This window comes from Lissotriton vulgaris, chromosome 10, assembly GCF_964263255.1.
Source record: "Lissotriton vulgaris chromosome 10, aLisVul1.2, whole genome shotgun sequence".
Taxonomy (NCBI): domain Eukaryota; kingdom Metazoa; phylum Chordata; class Amphibia; order Caudata; family Salamandridae; genus Lissotriton; species Lissotriton vulgaris.
The window spans coordinates 272,885,925-272,901,737 of record NC_141698.1 but is presented as its reverse complement, the minus strand read 5'-3'; the positions used below and the strand labels follow the sequence as shown (position 1 = coordinate 272,901,737).

Genomic DNA, 15,813 nt, shown 5'->3' with positions numbered 1-15,813 from the left:
AGTTACTTACCTTCGGTAACGCTTTTTCTGGTAGATACAATATCTGCCTGTGGATTCCTCACCTTGTGAATATCCCCCTTGCGTCAGCAGCATTCGGAAATTCTTTTTGTAGCTTCGCGCCGACGTGGACGCGGACGTCACAGAGACACGGCTCCGCACGCGACTCCGCTGACGTCACCGACGCCTACAATAGGCCCACGCCGGCGTGATGACATCAGTTCCGCCCTTTTTTCCATGCCTTCGAGGCACACGGACGGACCGATGACAGTAGAAATGTACACAATATACACAGTATAGAAATAAAAGTAACACACACAGTGTGAAGTAAATGCAATTAAACATTTTACAAGAAAACAATCCATCAGAGATTCTCTGGCAAAGAAGAGTGGACAACGGGGAGGCGGGTGGGTCAGTGAGGAATCCACAGGCAGATATTGTATCTACCAGAAAAAGCGTTACCGAAGGTAAGTAACTTGTTCTTCTGATAGATACATCTGCCGTGTGGATTCCTCACCGTGTGAATAGAGTCCCACAGCAGTCCCCACTCCCGGAGGAGGGTGTCCACTCTTCTAGACCAGGAAATCCTGAAGAACAGAGCGCGCAAAATGACCATCCCTCCTCACTTCGGTATCCAAGCAGTAGTGCTTCGCGAAAGTGTGGAGGGAAGACCAAGTTGCGGCCCTACAAATATCCTCTACAGGCACACCTCTGGCCAATGCAGAGGTCGAAGACTTAGCCCTAGTCGAATGAGCCCTTATGCCCTCTGGTGGTTCCTTACCGGCCAAAGAGTAGCAGATCTTAATGCAGAGGACGATCCATCTCGACAAAGTCCTCTTATGGACCGCTCTTCCCCTCTTGCAGCCAGCAAAACCAATAAAGAGCTGGTCGTCCATGCGACAGTCTCTAGTTCTGTCCAAATAAAAAGACACCGCCCTCTTGGGGTCCAGACGGTGCAACCTCTCCTCCTCCTTGGAAGGGTGAGGGGGAGGATAAAAGGAAGGGAGGGTGACGGATTGACCAAGGTGGAAAGAAGACACCACCTTCGGCAGAAAAGCAGCCCTGGTCCTTAGAACCATTCGATCAGCATGAATGGACAGGAATGGGGGCTTGGAACTAAGAGCTTGAAGCTCACTTACCCTCCTTGCCGAAGTTATCGCAACGAGGAAAACAGTTTTGAAAGTCAGGAGCCTCATGGTACATTTATGAAGAGGCTCGAAAGGAGCCCCCATTAAAAATGTCAGAACTAGATTCAAATCCCACTGAGGCACAATAAAAGGGACAGGAGGGAACTTATTAACGAGGCCCTTCAAGAACCTCAAAACTATAGGAGATTTAAACAGAGAAGGCTGGTCAGGCAAACAAATAAACGCCGACAGCGCTGACAGATAACCCTTCACTGTGGCAACAGCAAGCCCCCGCTGTGCCAGAGAAAGGGCAAACTGGAGAACATCAGATAAATGGGCCCTCAAAGGGTCTATGGACTTCTCCCTGCACCAAATAACAAACTTAGACCACCTATAAGAATAGATGGACTTAGTGGAGTCACGCCTGGCTGACAAAATGACATCCACCACATCGTGAGGGAGAGAAAAAGAAATCAGGTTGCCCCGTTCAATCTCCAGGCATGAAGGTGTAAGGTCTGGAGGTGGGGGTGTAGAACCTGCCCCTCCCACTGAGAGAGGAGATCTGCCCTGTGAGGGAGACGGAGCGACGGGTGAGAGGAGAGATGGAGAAGGTCCGAGTACCACACCTTTCTTGGCCAATCCGGGGCAATCAATATGACTCGGGCCCGGTCTTGGCGAATTTTCCTCAGAACCCGAGGAATCAAGGATATGGGAGGAAACGCGTAAAGGAGTTGCGAGCTCCAACTCAACTGAAACGCATCCCCCAAGGCTCCCTGCATCGGAAACTGGAGGCTGCAGAATGACAGGCAGTGAGCATTCTCGTGAGTGGCGAACAGGTCCACCCGAGGAGTCCCCCACATCCGAAAGATGTCGTGAACTACCTCTGGATGGAGCCTCCACTCGTGATCGGCAGAGAACTGCCGACTGAAACTGTCTGCACGAACGTTCTGAACTCCGGCCAGATGATTTGCCATCAGACAAATCTGATGGTCCTGAACCCAGGACCAGAGACGCAGAGCCTCTCTGCAGAGACACTGCGACCCTACTCCTCCCTGTTTGTTGATGTACCACATCGCGGTCGTGTTGTCCGTTAGGACTTGGACCGACTGACCGCGAAGGGAAGGGAGGAAGGCCTTGAGCGCCAGACGTATTGCCCGCAATTCCAGAAGGTTGATGTGAAGCAACCTTTCCTCTGGAGACCAAAGACCTTTGACCTCCAGGTCCCCCAGATGAGCACCCCACCCGAGGGTGGACGCGTCCGATATTACTGTGGCAACTGAAGGAGGTAGTTGAAAAGGCTTTCCTTGAGACAGATTGCCTTCCACACTCCACCAAGACAGATCCGCTGCAGTTTCTCTGGAGATCTTCACTGACTCCCTGAGATCTCCGTTGTGCTGATACCACTGCCTGCGGAGGCACCACTGGAGTGCCCTCATGTGCCAGCGTGCATGGTTGACCAACAGGATGCATGAAGCCATCAGACCGAGCAGGCGAAGGACCTTCAGGACTGGAACAACCGCTCCAGGGAAAAACAAAGGAATCATTTCCTGAATGTCGCGAATCCTTTGAGGGGGAGGGAATGCGCGACATACAGTAGTGTCCAGTACCGCACCTATGAACAGGTTGCGCTGTGAGGGCACCAGGTGAGATTTGGGTACATTTATCGACAAACCCAACCTGTGCAACAACTGAGTTGTCTCCTGCAGATGATGGAGCACCTTCTCTGGCGACTCCGCTTTGATCAGCCAGTCGTCTAGATACGGAAACACATGTATCCCCGATCTTCTGAGATGAGCTGCCACCACCGCCATCACCTTGGTGAAGACTCGAGGCGCAGTAGTAAGACCAAACGGAAGAACCACAAACTGATAGTGTTGTGACCCCACCGTAAAACGGAGATACTTCCTGTGCGACTTCAGGATGGGAATATGAAAATACGCATCCTGCAAGTCGATTGACACCATCCAGTCTTCTTCCAGCAGCGCTTGAAGAACCTGTGTACGAGTGAGCATCTTGAACTTTTCCTGTTTCAGGTAAAGGTTCAAGATCCTGAGATCCAGGATAGGCCGAAGCCTGCCATCCTTCTTGGGGATCAGGAAATACCGGGAGTAGCACCCCTGACCCCTTTCCTGCTCTGGAACCACCTCTATCGCACCTTTTTTGAAAAGAGCCAGGACTTCCTCCTGCAGGCGAAGCAGGTGGTCCTCCGAACAATAACCCTGGCAAGGAGGGTAATTGGGAGGGAATTCCCGGAAAGGAAGTGCATACCCATTCCCTACAAGATTGAGAACCCAAAGATCCGATGTAATTAATTCCCAATCTTGTAGGAAATGAGTAAGCCAACCCCCCACTGGGCCCACATGATCCGGAATGGCGGATCTAGGGCTGCTTTGCTGCATTGGCTGGGGGCTGGGAAGGAGAGGAGGAGGAGGAGGAGGATTGACGACCTCTAGGGCGGGATCTTTGTCTGCCCCTGTACGACTTGTACAGCGTATTTTGTTGCTGCTGAGGCTGCTATTGGGAAGGTCTGTAAGAGCGAAATGAAGATCTTCCGAACCCCCTGAAGCGTTTACCAGTAGTTCCTCTGGACTGAAGACCCAAGGACTTTGCAGTGGCCCTACTGTCCTTAAAACGTTCCAAGGCAACATCAGCCTTCTTGCCAAACAATCCTGAGCCATCAAAAGGCAAGTCCAACAATGCAGACTGGACGTCCGCAGAGAACTCTGATGTCTTAAGCCAGGCAGCCCTCCTGGTGGCCACAGATGGACCCATGACCCTTGCCACCGAATCAGCAGTGTCCAGGCCACTCTGAATCACCTGTCTCGCAGCTGCTTGAGTGTCTGAAATCACCTCCTGAAAATCCTTCCGGTCATCTTCAGGAATTTTCGGAACTAGCTGCTTGACAGAATCCATCAAGGCATGGATATACCTCCCCATCAGGCACGTTGCATTGGTTGACTTTAAATCCATACTGGCTGATGAGAAGACCTTCCTGGCACCCTGATCTTGCTTCCTGGATTCCTTGTCCCCAGGAACCTGTAGGAAAGCTCCAGCAGACTTCTTAGAGCAAGCAGCCTGCACCACCAAACTCTCAGGCAAGGGATGAATAGATAAAAATGCAGGGTCCTCAGGTGCCACTCTGTACCTCCTCGCAACTGTTCTTGAAACTGCAGGAGCAGACAAAGGCTTTTTCCAAACCTCATAGATGGGCTCAGTCAAGGCCTCGTTGAATGGTAACACAGGCTCAACTATTGACGAGGGAGAATGAAGAACCTCAGTCAAGATGTTAGGCTTATAGTCAGCAGTAGGAAGAGTAATGTTCAAAAGGCTCGCTGCTTTTTTAATAACAGTGTGATAAGGCACCACATCCTTTGATGGCACATTAGAAACTGAAGCCAACTCCCATTCAGGTGACAGTTGAAGCCCACTGGCCTCGCACAAATCCTCAAAAGGATCCTCAGAATTCCGTAACTCTCCTTCTTCAGTATCTGAATACTGATACCTATCTTCTTCCAGGAGTCTCTGAGCCCTTCTCCGAGACCTTTCCTTCACAACCGGAGCCAACGGGTTCGGAATCGACTCCGACGGCGCCGGAGCCGGCGTCGAACCCGAAGTCGGACGAGGCTTCTCAGCTCGAGGTCGGACAGAATCTTGCCTCGGAGTCGTAGGCATCGGCGTCGATGTGACCGGCGTCGACGGAGTCGGCGTCGAGCGCTTCGGCGTCGACGACACCGGAGGTGTCGGAAAATGCCAATGCGGTGGTATAGCCGGCATAAAAGGCATGAAGGGCGCAGGGGCGTAAGCTTGGGGAACACCCAAGTTGAAAGCCATAGGACCCGTGGGACCAACAGGTGCACCAGACGGGAACATTGCCCTAGAATAGACACCAAACATGGCGTTCAGAAACTGAGATGGATCCTGACCTGGAGCTGGAAACTCAGGATAAGAATCTCTGGGTCGTTCCTGAGGAGGCGGAGTCGAGACGACGTCGACCTCTTCAACGAGTCCTGGAACCGGGGTCGACGAACCCGCAGGCACCTGAACCTCGATTTCACCAGCCCCCTGCTCCTCACCTTCATCCTCCTGACCAGAAGGATTGGATGGAACCGGAGAATGGACCTGCTCCTGTGATTTGGGCGAACCTGGTTGTGAAGCCTCACCAACAGAGACATGCTCCGACTCCGAAACCACCACCTCTTTACTCAGGAGCTTAACCTGGGACTTCGGTCTTGAACCAGAGTCTTTTCCGGAGCGATGACGTGACTCGTGGCTCCTCTTCTTGTGCTTCTTCCTCGAAGACTTCAAAGCGTGAGCTGAAGAAGACTCCGAGCGAGACCTCGATCGATACCTCGACCTCGACCTCGAACGACGAGTACGAGACTTCGAAGATTTCTTTTCCTTCTTACTCTTAAGCTTAGCCACAAGGAGTTTCGCCTCTCTCTCTCTCAGCGCCTTCGAAGTCATCTTCTTGCAGCAAGCACAGTCCTCGACGTCATGGTCGGAGCTTAAACACCAGACACAGCAGTCATGTGGATCGGTGATGGACATAGTCTTGCCACATTCGCCGCAAGCCTTGAAACCAGTCTTCTTCGACGACATCCCGAAGAATCTGAAGATATACAGAATAACAGGTAAATAGTAACAAAGTTACTGAAAAGCTACAGCACGATCCCTGAAAACCGTTAGCGTCGACGACGCGGAAAAAAGGGAACTGATGTAATCACGCCGGCGTGGGCCTATTGTAGGCGTCGGTGACGTCAGCGGAGTCGCGTGCGGAGCCGTGTCTCTGTGACATCCGCGTCCACGTCGGCGCAAAGCTACAAAAAGAATTTCCGAATGCTGCTGACGCAAGGGGGATATTCACAAGGTGAGGAATCCACACGGCAGATGTATCTATCAGAAATTGACTTACTCATCATGACTCTATAAAAAATGGGAGTTGCAGGTCATTCTTATAATCTTATTTTAGACCATGCCTATATTGAAATCTTTCAGGATGATCTTCCATCACAAACAAGCCACCAAATGGGTCAGAAATGCAAACAGGGCAAATTATTGTAGCAAACTACAACATCCAGATGTGAGGGACTCTTGAGCCTCTCTGTACTGCTGTTACACAACCTGTCCTCAATAAAGCTGCCACTGAAGTGAAGATCAAACCTAGCCACTTCCATTCCCAGACACATCCTACAACATCCTGTCATCTGCACAATGGTGGTAGGAGACAAAATAAATTAACAGCTAAACCAATGCATCTACGTGTCACTCTGATCTTGCTGCTTTTCAATCTATTAATCTTGTGTACATTTTCTTGTGTTGATTTTTTTTACTTCAGACCGACAACAGATATTCAGACCCACACGCCCACAGGTATACGTACTGAGCATGCCGATCCTGAGAGTCAGGAGCCCTTCTTCCCACTGGCACGCAGCACCGTCATCCACGCAGGCTACAGGACGATCTGAGTTGAGGACCCTAAAATAGCTGTCCAAAATTGTCCTGATCTCCACCTGGCGTTGTGATGGACTGCTGCCATGTAGGATATGGACTATGGCGATCAGGCTTTTTAGGGTCAGCTGCAGCAAACGGGTGTCTGTGGGGTCCCTATTTCCCAAGCAACACCAGCGTCTGAGGACCAGCATCAGGACTTCCACCGTGGCTGGTGTGATGAGAAGTAGTGCATTTTGCTGAAAAACATTTTTTTGTAAACAGAAAAAGACAAAGATAAGTACAGAAACATCATGCCCTGTGAATTTAATAGCAAAGTAATCTCTAAAGCAGTCAGGTGCCACAATTACCCGGAAGTAAAAAACACTATCTGTAAAATGTTTTTATGACCAAAGCATGTAAGAATATAATCCAACATATATATAGTATTGTGAATGGAAATAGCTACTAACCAACACATGCTCTGTGGCCACTAGTGTCATTGTCTCAAATTGTTGAGGGCACACATGAAGTGTTCTCTCCTCCCCCACTCTTTAGAAGCATGTGGACAGATACACTCTGGTGATGCAGCAATGAGCTTGGATTGGTACAGAGACCCAGATATGCTGCAAGCAGCTTGCCAAGAATCCCCAAGCAAACAGCAAGTTGATGAGGGCCGACTAGCTCGAAACACGTGCCCAATGATATCCAGCACTTGCTGTGCTAGCACGAGTTGGAAAATGCTTGATTAATTTTGAGTATGAACACTCTTGAGGACTGCACCTAGCAGAATGTATGTGGTGCACTGGTGTGGGCAGACAGGCAGAGTGCTCCTCTCCCCACTGTTTTCATTTCCTCAGATCCTAGTGGAAAGTGGAAATGATAACACTGCTTGCCAGAGGAGTTCCTTGCCAGATAACATCAGCGGCACTGGCATCACACAACCTTCAATCCCCACTGACAAAGCGGTATGTATTTTTCAAACAACATACACTGAAAATTCAAGGCTGCAGCAAGTTATTTAAAAAAGGTAATAGGCACAAAGTTATACATCAATTAGTAATGGCTAAAAGCAAACTTCCTCTTATGGGATCAGGGGTTTGACTGGTGAAAACATGTATTTATTTATTTATTTATTTATTTATTTTAGTAGTTTTATATAGCGCTAGCCTGACCGGAGGGTATCGGAGCGCTTTAAAGAGTAAACATTGCTAAGATAACAAACTAGACAAGAGAAAGAGATAAAAATAATGCATGGTGATGTTGAGGGTCAGCGTGGTAGTCGAGGGAACATCTGTTTCGCCTACTTGATGATGGAGCAGTAATTAAGAGTCTGTTACCCCACTGTGAGTGCTCCTATCGACTCCCTGGGGCACGATTGAGGAACAGGATTTTGAGATGATTTTTGAATTGAAAGCAAAGCAGCAATACTGTGGTAACCAAAGCTGGTGTTAGGTGCACCTCCGCTCTACGCTAAGTTCCTCTCAGTGATGACGCTTATCTATTTGTTGATCAAATGTTTCACTGCAATGGCAGATAAAAGGCTTGTCTGCCCCAGTGGCGTAACGAAAAGTGAGGGGGCCTCCCTGCACTGTACTTAGGGGGGCCCCCTCCGGGCTCAATCAGGAGCTCTCCCGGCCAGAGTTCAGTGCCGAGGAGGCCCCTTGGAGCTAGGGGCCCCCCCAAACCACGTAGGCTGCGGGGTCCTGTGTTACGCCCCTGGTCTGCCCTAAGCAACGGAACAACTGCTACATATTCACTTTCAGTGTAGATCTTGCTTCTTTGCAAATCAACTTTCAATCTAAAGAAATAAAGAACGATTGGGATTACTTATTTATCAGTGGGTGGCTGTTTCTCCACCAGGGCAAAGGAGTAAATCATTCTGTCGCATTAACGGAGATGCCGCCCGCCAAAATTAGAAATGACCGGCAAGTTGACGTTTTTTTCTAAAGTCTTGGCAGAAACCACTGTCATGGCAATTTCTGTGAATGCTTTTTGCAGTTTGCTGTAGGGCCTCGTCAACATAATGGAGCCTTGGGCCAAACGGTTTTCTTTTTCATTTTTAAAAAGAAGATTCCAAAGAGGGATATTCTTTTTGAAAAATAAAAAAAAGGTAATGGTCCCCTCACCCTGGGAGTCATCTCCCATGTTGTGGGGGGCATTTTGTGTTTTTTACTGTCTTATCACCAGGGTATGCCTGGCAGTGACGGACAGTGAAAAAATGGCTATGTGTCCACCCATCCTAATTGGGTCGGATGGACACATTGCCAAATCTCTGTTGGCTCAACGGACTAAGGGCCGTCAAAGGGATTTGGCTGTGGCGGTGACGGAGTAGTCAACCCTATAGTGGGACAACTATGTTTGTGGGGAAGGACCACTCTTACTGTTGCATTGGTATCTAAGTCAGCCCCTATATTTTAAAACCCGAAAGGAAAGAATATTTAATGCCCATAACAAAGGCAAAAATGTTTTATCGGTTTTTTTTTACTCAGCACTCTCCCAAGCTTTTCATCCACAGCTTGTAAGAAGAACATACATTTTTTTATGTCACATTGTTAGGTTTACGGTAAATCGTCATCAAACCCGAGCGTAGAGTCCCTTCTTTTATTGGCCACTATGGTTGGAAATTATTACAACATAAACTTTGCAAGGCAAGTCAACTTCACATTACTGGGCAAACTGACCCAAGACAATTGGATCTCGCATGGCTTCACGAGTCAGGTGAAGAGGGAATAACAAAAATTAGTGCGCCAGGACAACTGATCCGTACAAGGCTTAATAAACAGAGTGAACTGGACAGTACGAGGCTCAAAAGCAACACTTACAGAATATGAAAATGCTTATTGAGCCAATATATCGGATTTGGTGAAAGCACTCTTTCATGGTTCACATTCTGCTTAAGCAATGCTAGCCAGCATGTCTAGTTAGAGCCAAATCTGCCTGACATCACTATCTTTGAAAGTGAATTCAAACATGTTACATTACTCCCTATGATCATTTTCCACAAACATAGGATCCTATTAATCCATATCTTGGAAGCTCAATATGTCTGTCAAAATGTGTATGCTTGACACCCAGATCCACTGGGTGAATCTGTGGACCCTAAGAAGTGGCAACTTGTTTTAAAGATGCTGAGCAATGAATGAAGCTAAATTGGCTGCACCTTAATGGCTAGAGCACTGAAATTCCTCTCCAGGGCCCAGAGAAGGTCTCACCAATGACTCAATGTCCCTACCCATAATGTCAGTCTAGAACATAAGTACCCTTGCAATGTTATTTCACTGTGACCATGAAGTCAAACGCATTTGTTTCCTCACCAATGTCAAGTCTCTGCTCAGCTGCACCTTCCTCAACAAACACAAATTTTCATAGTGGTCACCTACCATACATACAATTGCAATGCAATCTACGCACGGCTCCTTTGATAGACACCTTTACAAACTCCCATGAGACTTGGTTCACATTCAACCTAATGTTTCGCGATCATACCATGCCCACCCTCAAAGATAATACTGAATCCTTGTCGAAAAACAAATCAGTTTAAAACCTTCGGATTGGCCCAAGATATGTTGCATGGTTGCACACCTTGATATTTTTCCAACCATTCCAATCAACCAGGAGTTTGAATTTAGCCAACCATACCCTCCTTGCCATGTCCCCTTATAGATACAAAGGACTAAGCAGCAGATCACTATTTCTAAGGTCCTTCCCTATGGAACAGCATTTACATACACCTAGGGCATCAGAAAGACTTCCTGAAGCTCCAAGGAGACCTGAAAATCCATCTCTTTCATACTGAATTAGAAAATAACCATAACTCCAAACGTTTTGCAAATACACCTCTGGCTTCCCAGTACAACTCAGTCTGGTTAGATGCCTAAGGCTGGATCCAGCACTCCAGCTAGGACATAACCATTTTAAATCCCCTTGTACCCGCCTCAGCTGCTTGCATTGATGTCAGGTCAACAAAATAGAAGATATAGTGTAAATCACACCACACATTATTGACCTCCAGAAACATCACTGGGCGCACCTCTTGCCCTCCTTTTAGCCCCTCAAATCCCTGATTTGCTGCTGAAGGAGTATGGGAAGGGCAATAATGTTAACACATTAAAAGCCTTACAAACTTTCTCTTCCTGTTGGTGTCTTAATGACTGCATAGACAAGGGGTCATGTGCCAGATGGACCAAAGGGAACATCATGTGTAGCAACTCCTACTCCTGGTGACCTCTAATTGATGGTCATGGCTACTTGGAGCACTGCAGTCATCCTGGAGCACAAACCAGTCACTCACGGTCACTCACTACTCCTGAGCCCTGGTATTAATTGTGCGCCCTCCAAAGCACTCCGGGGAGACTCCTGGCTGCATGACTTGCTTTACACTGCAAGCACAATATAGAAATAACTACATAATTGTATCAGTCAAAGGGCATGGAAAGGTTTAGTAAGTCAGGATAATTGACCAGTACAATGATAGCTCTTATCACTGGCTGCTACCAACAAATAACTGCCCCAATATACTTGTAAAGTAAAAGAAAAAAGGCATAGACTCGAGCAAAATCAATATGCTTTGGTTTGGGAGCTGGTGCCATTAGAGAAGTACAGCATGATGAGCACGGATGCACCGATTTTGCCTCCAGCGATTATCTCTCATCTAATTTGTACTTTTATTGCCTCTGGTTCTTGAACCCAATATCAACATATAGACCAATATTACCTTGACACCGGAGACGATGGCGCCAAAAAGATGGATGAGTCGCACCTTGAGTAGTTCTGGAAGGTGCTCCCCGTCCTGGAAGGTTTCTGTAAAAGAAGAAGGCTTAAAGGTAAAGTGATATGGAGCCTGGGTGTATAGCACCTAATGATCGACCAAATACATTTCTAAGCACTCACAGTTTTGGCAGATAATTGTACTGATGCCCAGATAGACGAATGGGCCAGAATCATATCACTTGATCAAGGAGGCAGGATAGGCTGTCACTGCACTCTACTACTTGAGAAGTAGACAACTCAGTCTCTACATTACATGTCTTGAGCTACACAACACTACCTGAAGGTGGTGCAGACATGTCACATGTCACTGGCTTTCAGTTCCAGGATTGTGAGTCCTTTTAATGAGCCAATGTCGGTGATTTGTTTCTTAGAAACCATATTGACAGAGTGCAATATGAGAAAGGCACAAGAGAAAGTAGCAACCTAAAAAGGCAACTTTATTATAGAGGCACACTAGTCACAAGGGGAGTTTTAGAGATGTTATGGGTGGCGTTGTCTCAATGGGTGGTAGGGTTGGGAAAAACCATTACATGTCAGGCTTAGAGGCTGGTACCTTTGGAAGACTTACATGTCCAAGGCATTGTTAGGTCTTGTGTGTTTTGTAGTTCTAAATCAGGTCAGACGATTTTAAATAGCCATTATAAATTTAAAAGATCATTTGGGACGTCTAAGGATATGGTATCTGAAAGCTGAGAGGTATTTAGGAGTGTCTGTTACAGACTGTTTTGGGAATATTTTCGTATTACCAACATTTGGGGTTAATTGAGAATAGCTACCTAAGGCTGCTCATGCCATTTCCAAAATGTAATTATTTGACTAAAATGCAATGCAGGGTTAATAGAAAGTTGGGATTAATTATTAAAACAGCATTTCACAGTTCAAAGGTTGGGTCCACACATATAATATTCACACATTTAATATCTGTGTCTGTAAATAGGTAAATGTTTTTACAATTCTATTCTTTAAAAAAGCCTGCTTATCCAAAACAGTTATAAAAGTGCTTATTAAGAAGTTAAAGTAGTATAAGAACGTTGTATTGATAAAAGGAAGTACTATTATTTAGGGATTTCTAATAAAAAATAGCCAACTTTGCAGGGCATAAATGTGTGGAAGTAATCTAACTAATTTTGGTGTATTTTAAAAAGATTCCTAATTTCAGGTGTAATTAAAAACACATGGCAGAACACACTGCAGTAGCCACCTAACTATCATTGCCAACTGTGGAGATTTTGCAAACTACTTTAATACCATAATAAGATAGTGATGCATTATTTCCACCCTCTTCAATAGTCTCAGGGGTTTTGTGAGTTGTGTGACTCTCGTCACTGACTCAAAGAATATTTTAAATGATGTAAGATTTTTTTTAATCTGATTTTGAAGTTGTTTTTAGCTTTCTCAGCGACTTTGGTCAGAAGGCTGTGCATGCGTTCATGTGTTGCTTGAAGAAGGCTTTTAAAACAAATAATCATAAACTCTGAAAGGTTTTACTCATAAAAGTATTTTTCTAGATGATCCCATGGCCTATTGGTGCGATTATTCAAATCAGTAACAACCGCCTCGCAAATATTTATGATGCGTAGTCCAAATTTACCCACTTTATTGTGCTCCTAGTTTTCTCAAGCTGTGTGATGTGGTTCATCAATGTGTGTGGTGTCTCTAGTGCAAGTCTCACCTCTTGTGGCCTCCTCTACCTTGAAGATTCATGCTATAGGGGCCTGGCCAAGAACAATTCACAATAGGCAGAGGTTACCTCACTAAGCCACCAGCCAGGGTGAATATTAGTGCTTGGTCACTGCCCCCACCCCTGAGATATTCTGCTAGCTGTCAGTGTCCTCGCTCTCTTTGGTGAACGATCTTGATCTCACGCCTGTCACAGTGTTTAAGGATATGCAGCAGCATGTTGGGGTTCAAGGGGGCCTGGTGCCTTCTGTCTAGTTCCCCGTTCAGTGGTTTTTCTTAAAGTGCCAAGTGCATATGCAAATTTATTGGCGCTCCCTAGGGCTCGCTTTAAAAGGGGGCTGCCAACAGGAAACAGGTGCTTGGTTTCTTTATTGGTCCCTTGCCGTGTAATTCCTGTTCCTGTGGTTCTACCTTGTTCCCCTTCCTTCGAGCTCTGTTCCAGCGGTCTTTTCCAGTGCTGGGTTTTGATCCCCTTTTTTTCCTGTTACCCTGTTTTCCTATTCCTTTGGGCATTACTGAACCCTTTGTGGGGACCTGTTTTTGATCTTCGGTGACGTTCTGGGATTCACGGCTGCGTTTCCTATAAGTTCTGGCATCCCGTTATTATCCCTTTTTGTATCCAAACCATCTTGTTGTACGTTGTGTTTGAGTGGTTTCACGAAGGAGCTGAATAACGGCCGTTTTTTGCGCTACCTTTGTGTTCTTTTTTAGATTCCAGGGTTTTTTTGAGTGTCTTTCGTATTCACTTGATGCCTTTTTTCCCCTGTCCCTTTTTGTCTTATGAATTGTGAATTCCACCCCCTTTGACATTCTCGGTGTTTCCCGAGGGGGCGTGGTTGGTTTGGGGTTACGCAAGAAACAACCAATACGATTGCAGTGGAATACTTCCTGTTTCGTATCAAGCCACTCCCGTTTGTTAACTTGGGTAAGCAAGGAGGTCGGTAGTTCGTGTGTGTACTTGGCACTGGTAATAGTAGTAGGGGTGTGTTTAATCTTGTCCCCTTTTTTTCATTTTAGCGGTCTCGTCTGTGTCAAGCTGTCAGCTGCCAAGAAGCCAGAGGAGACGAGCTGTGTTCCCCAAGACCTTGGGTTCCCTTGTTTTGTTACCCACCTTCTCCCGGTGTCGTGTTCTCCACTATCCGTTTTGGATTGCGGGTCACGGTGAGGGTAAAGGATTGGGACGTTCTTCACTCCTGCGGTGTTGGGCCGGTCGGCATCGGAACAGAAAACCAAGCCCACGAATTAATACACCGCCCGAGTGAAGAATGGTTGAGGAGGCAGCAGGGGGGGCTTCTTCGATGCAGGAAATTATGCAGGCTTTAGCACACATGCAGGGTGAAGTCCAATCCCTGCGTCAGGAGAATCAGGAGTTACGGGGGACACTGAGTGAGGTGAAGGAAAGCACTAAGAGAAGAGGGAGGGATCCCTCAGTTAAGGCTAGGCCCCCCTTGATTCAACCAGCCACATTTAAATATGAGAGGAGTGGGGGGCAGAGTGGGTCTCCTTCTCCTTTGTCTGTTACAGTGAACACTCCCGTGCCGGTGACTCTAGCAGCTCCAGAGAGGTTTTCCAGGGATAGTAGCAGATATGCTATATTTATGAACCAGTGCCATTTGCACTTCATGTGTCGACCAACCGCTTTTCCTGATGATACTACTAAGGTAGCGTTCGTGATCTCATATCTCTCGGGTACTGTAGCTAGTTGGGCGGTCCCCTTAGTGGAAAACAATGACGCTGTGTTAAGTAGTTTCCCGGCCTTTAAGAACCAGATGCTTAGTCTGTTTGCTAAGCATGCTTTCATGCAGGCAAGCGATGTTGAATTGTTAAAACTACGGCAGGGTAAGCAGGATCTTCTGGGTTATGTGGCTACTTTCAATCGCCTAGTAGCAGAGACACAATGGCCCATGGCAAAAAGAACCTCTTTATTTTATCAGGGCTTGTGCGAGGACTTAAAAGATATAGTCACTCAGGTTGTAGACCCCCCCCGAAGATTGTGTTGAGTTCATCGGTTTGGTTGTTAAACTCAACCATCGAATGAGTGAAAGAAAAGGGGAAAAGATCAGGTTTCAACCCCCAAGGACAACTGTAACCAAGAGAGAAACATCTGAGAATGGGGGCGTAAAAACAGATCCCGAACCTATGCCTTTGGGTGGGGTGCGGGGTCCCTTATCCTAGGAGGAAAAGGAGCGAAGGCGCTTGTTGCAGTTGTGTTTGTATTGTGGGAGGGGTGGACACTTTGCTCGAGAGTGTCCAGTGAAACCGTCCCGGATACCGGAGAATAAGGCTGTGGCTTTCGTGGGAAGGGATTGTGAGAGTCCTTCTGTCCTTGAAAGTGGTTTTTGTAATCCATACGACGTACAAGGGGCGGTTCAAAGAGTCCCGCATCATTTTACGGTATCGGCTTGCTTCGCTTATTCATCTAGTGGTAGAGCTTCCTTGTCGGTATTATGGGATTGTGGGGCCACAGGGAACTTTATGGACATCGGGTTGGCCGAGAAGTTGATGGTTCCCTGTGTGATGAAGAAACAACTTGAACCCGTGAGGGCTATTGATGGCACGGAGCTAACCTCTGGGTCGAATGTACGACAAACCGAACCTTTGTTGATGACATTTGATATTGGGCATTCTGAGACGGTCTGTTCGATCTGATTGTCGCACCAGCATTTGGGGTGGTACTCGGGGTGCCCTGGTTACAGGCCCATAATCCCAGAATCGATTGGGCGCGGAGGTTGGTCACGCTTGATTCGGAGTATTGTCTTCTTCACTGTTATTGTGAGGCGACTGATTGGGTGTCTCCGTTGTCTTGTGC

At 47.0% G+C, this 15,813-nt stretch overlaps 1 protein-coding gene across 7 annotated transcripts in view; it reads right to left on the bottom strand.

Moving 5' to 3' along the window:
• The window catches only part of NBEAL2 (neurobeachin like 2), a 750,879-nt gene that overhangs the window by 301,131 nt on the left and 433,935 nt on the right, over nucleotides 1–15,813 (bottom strand). For all 7 annotated transcript variants that reach the window (XM_086940998.1, XM_086940997.1, XM_086941000.1 and 4 more), the window contains exons 7-8: nucleotides 11,269–11,354; nucleotides 6,505–6,811 (exon numbers count right to left, since the gene is read on the bottom strand). In XM_086940998.1, coding sequence (XP_086797124.1) covers nucleotides 6,505–6,811; nucleotides 11,269–11,354 — 393 coding nt within the window. The remainder of the gene's footprint in view (nucleotides 1–6,504; nucleotides 6,812–11,268; nucleotides 11,355–15,813) is intronic.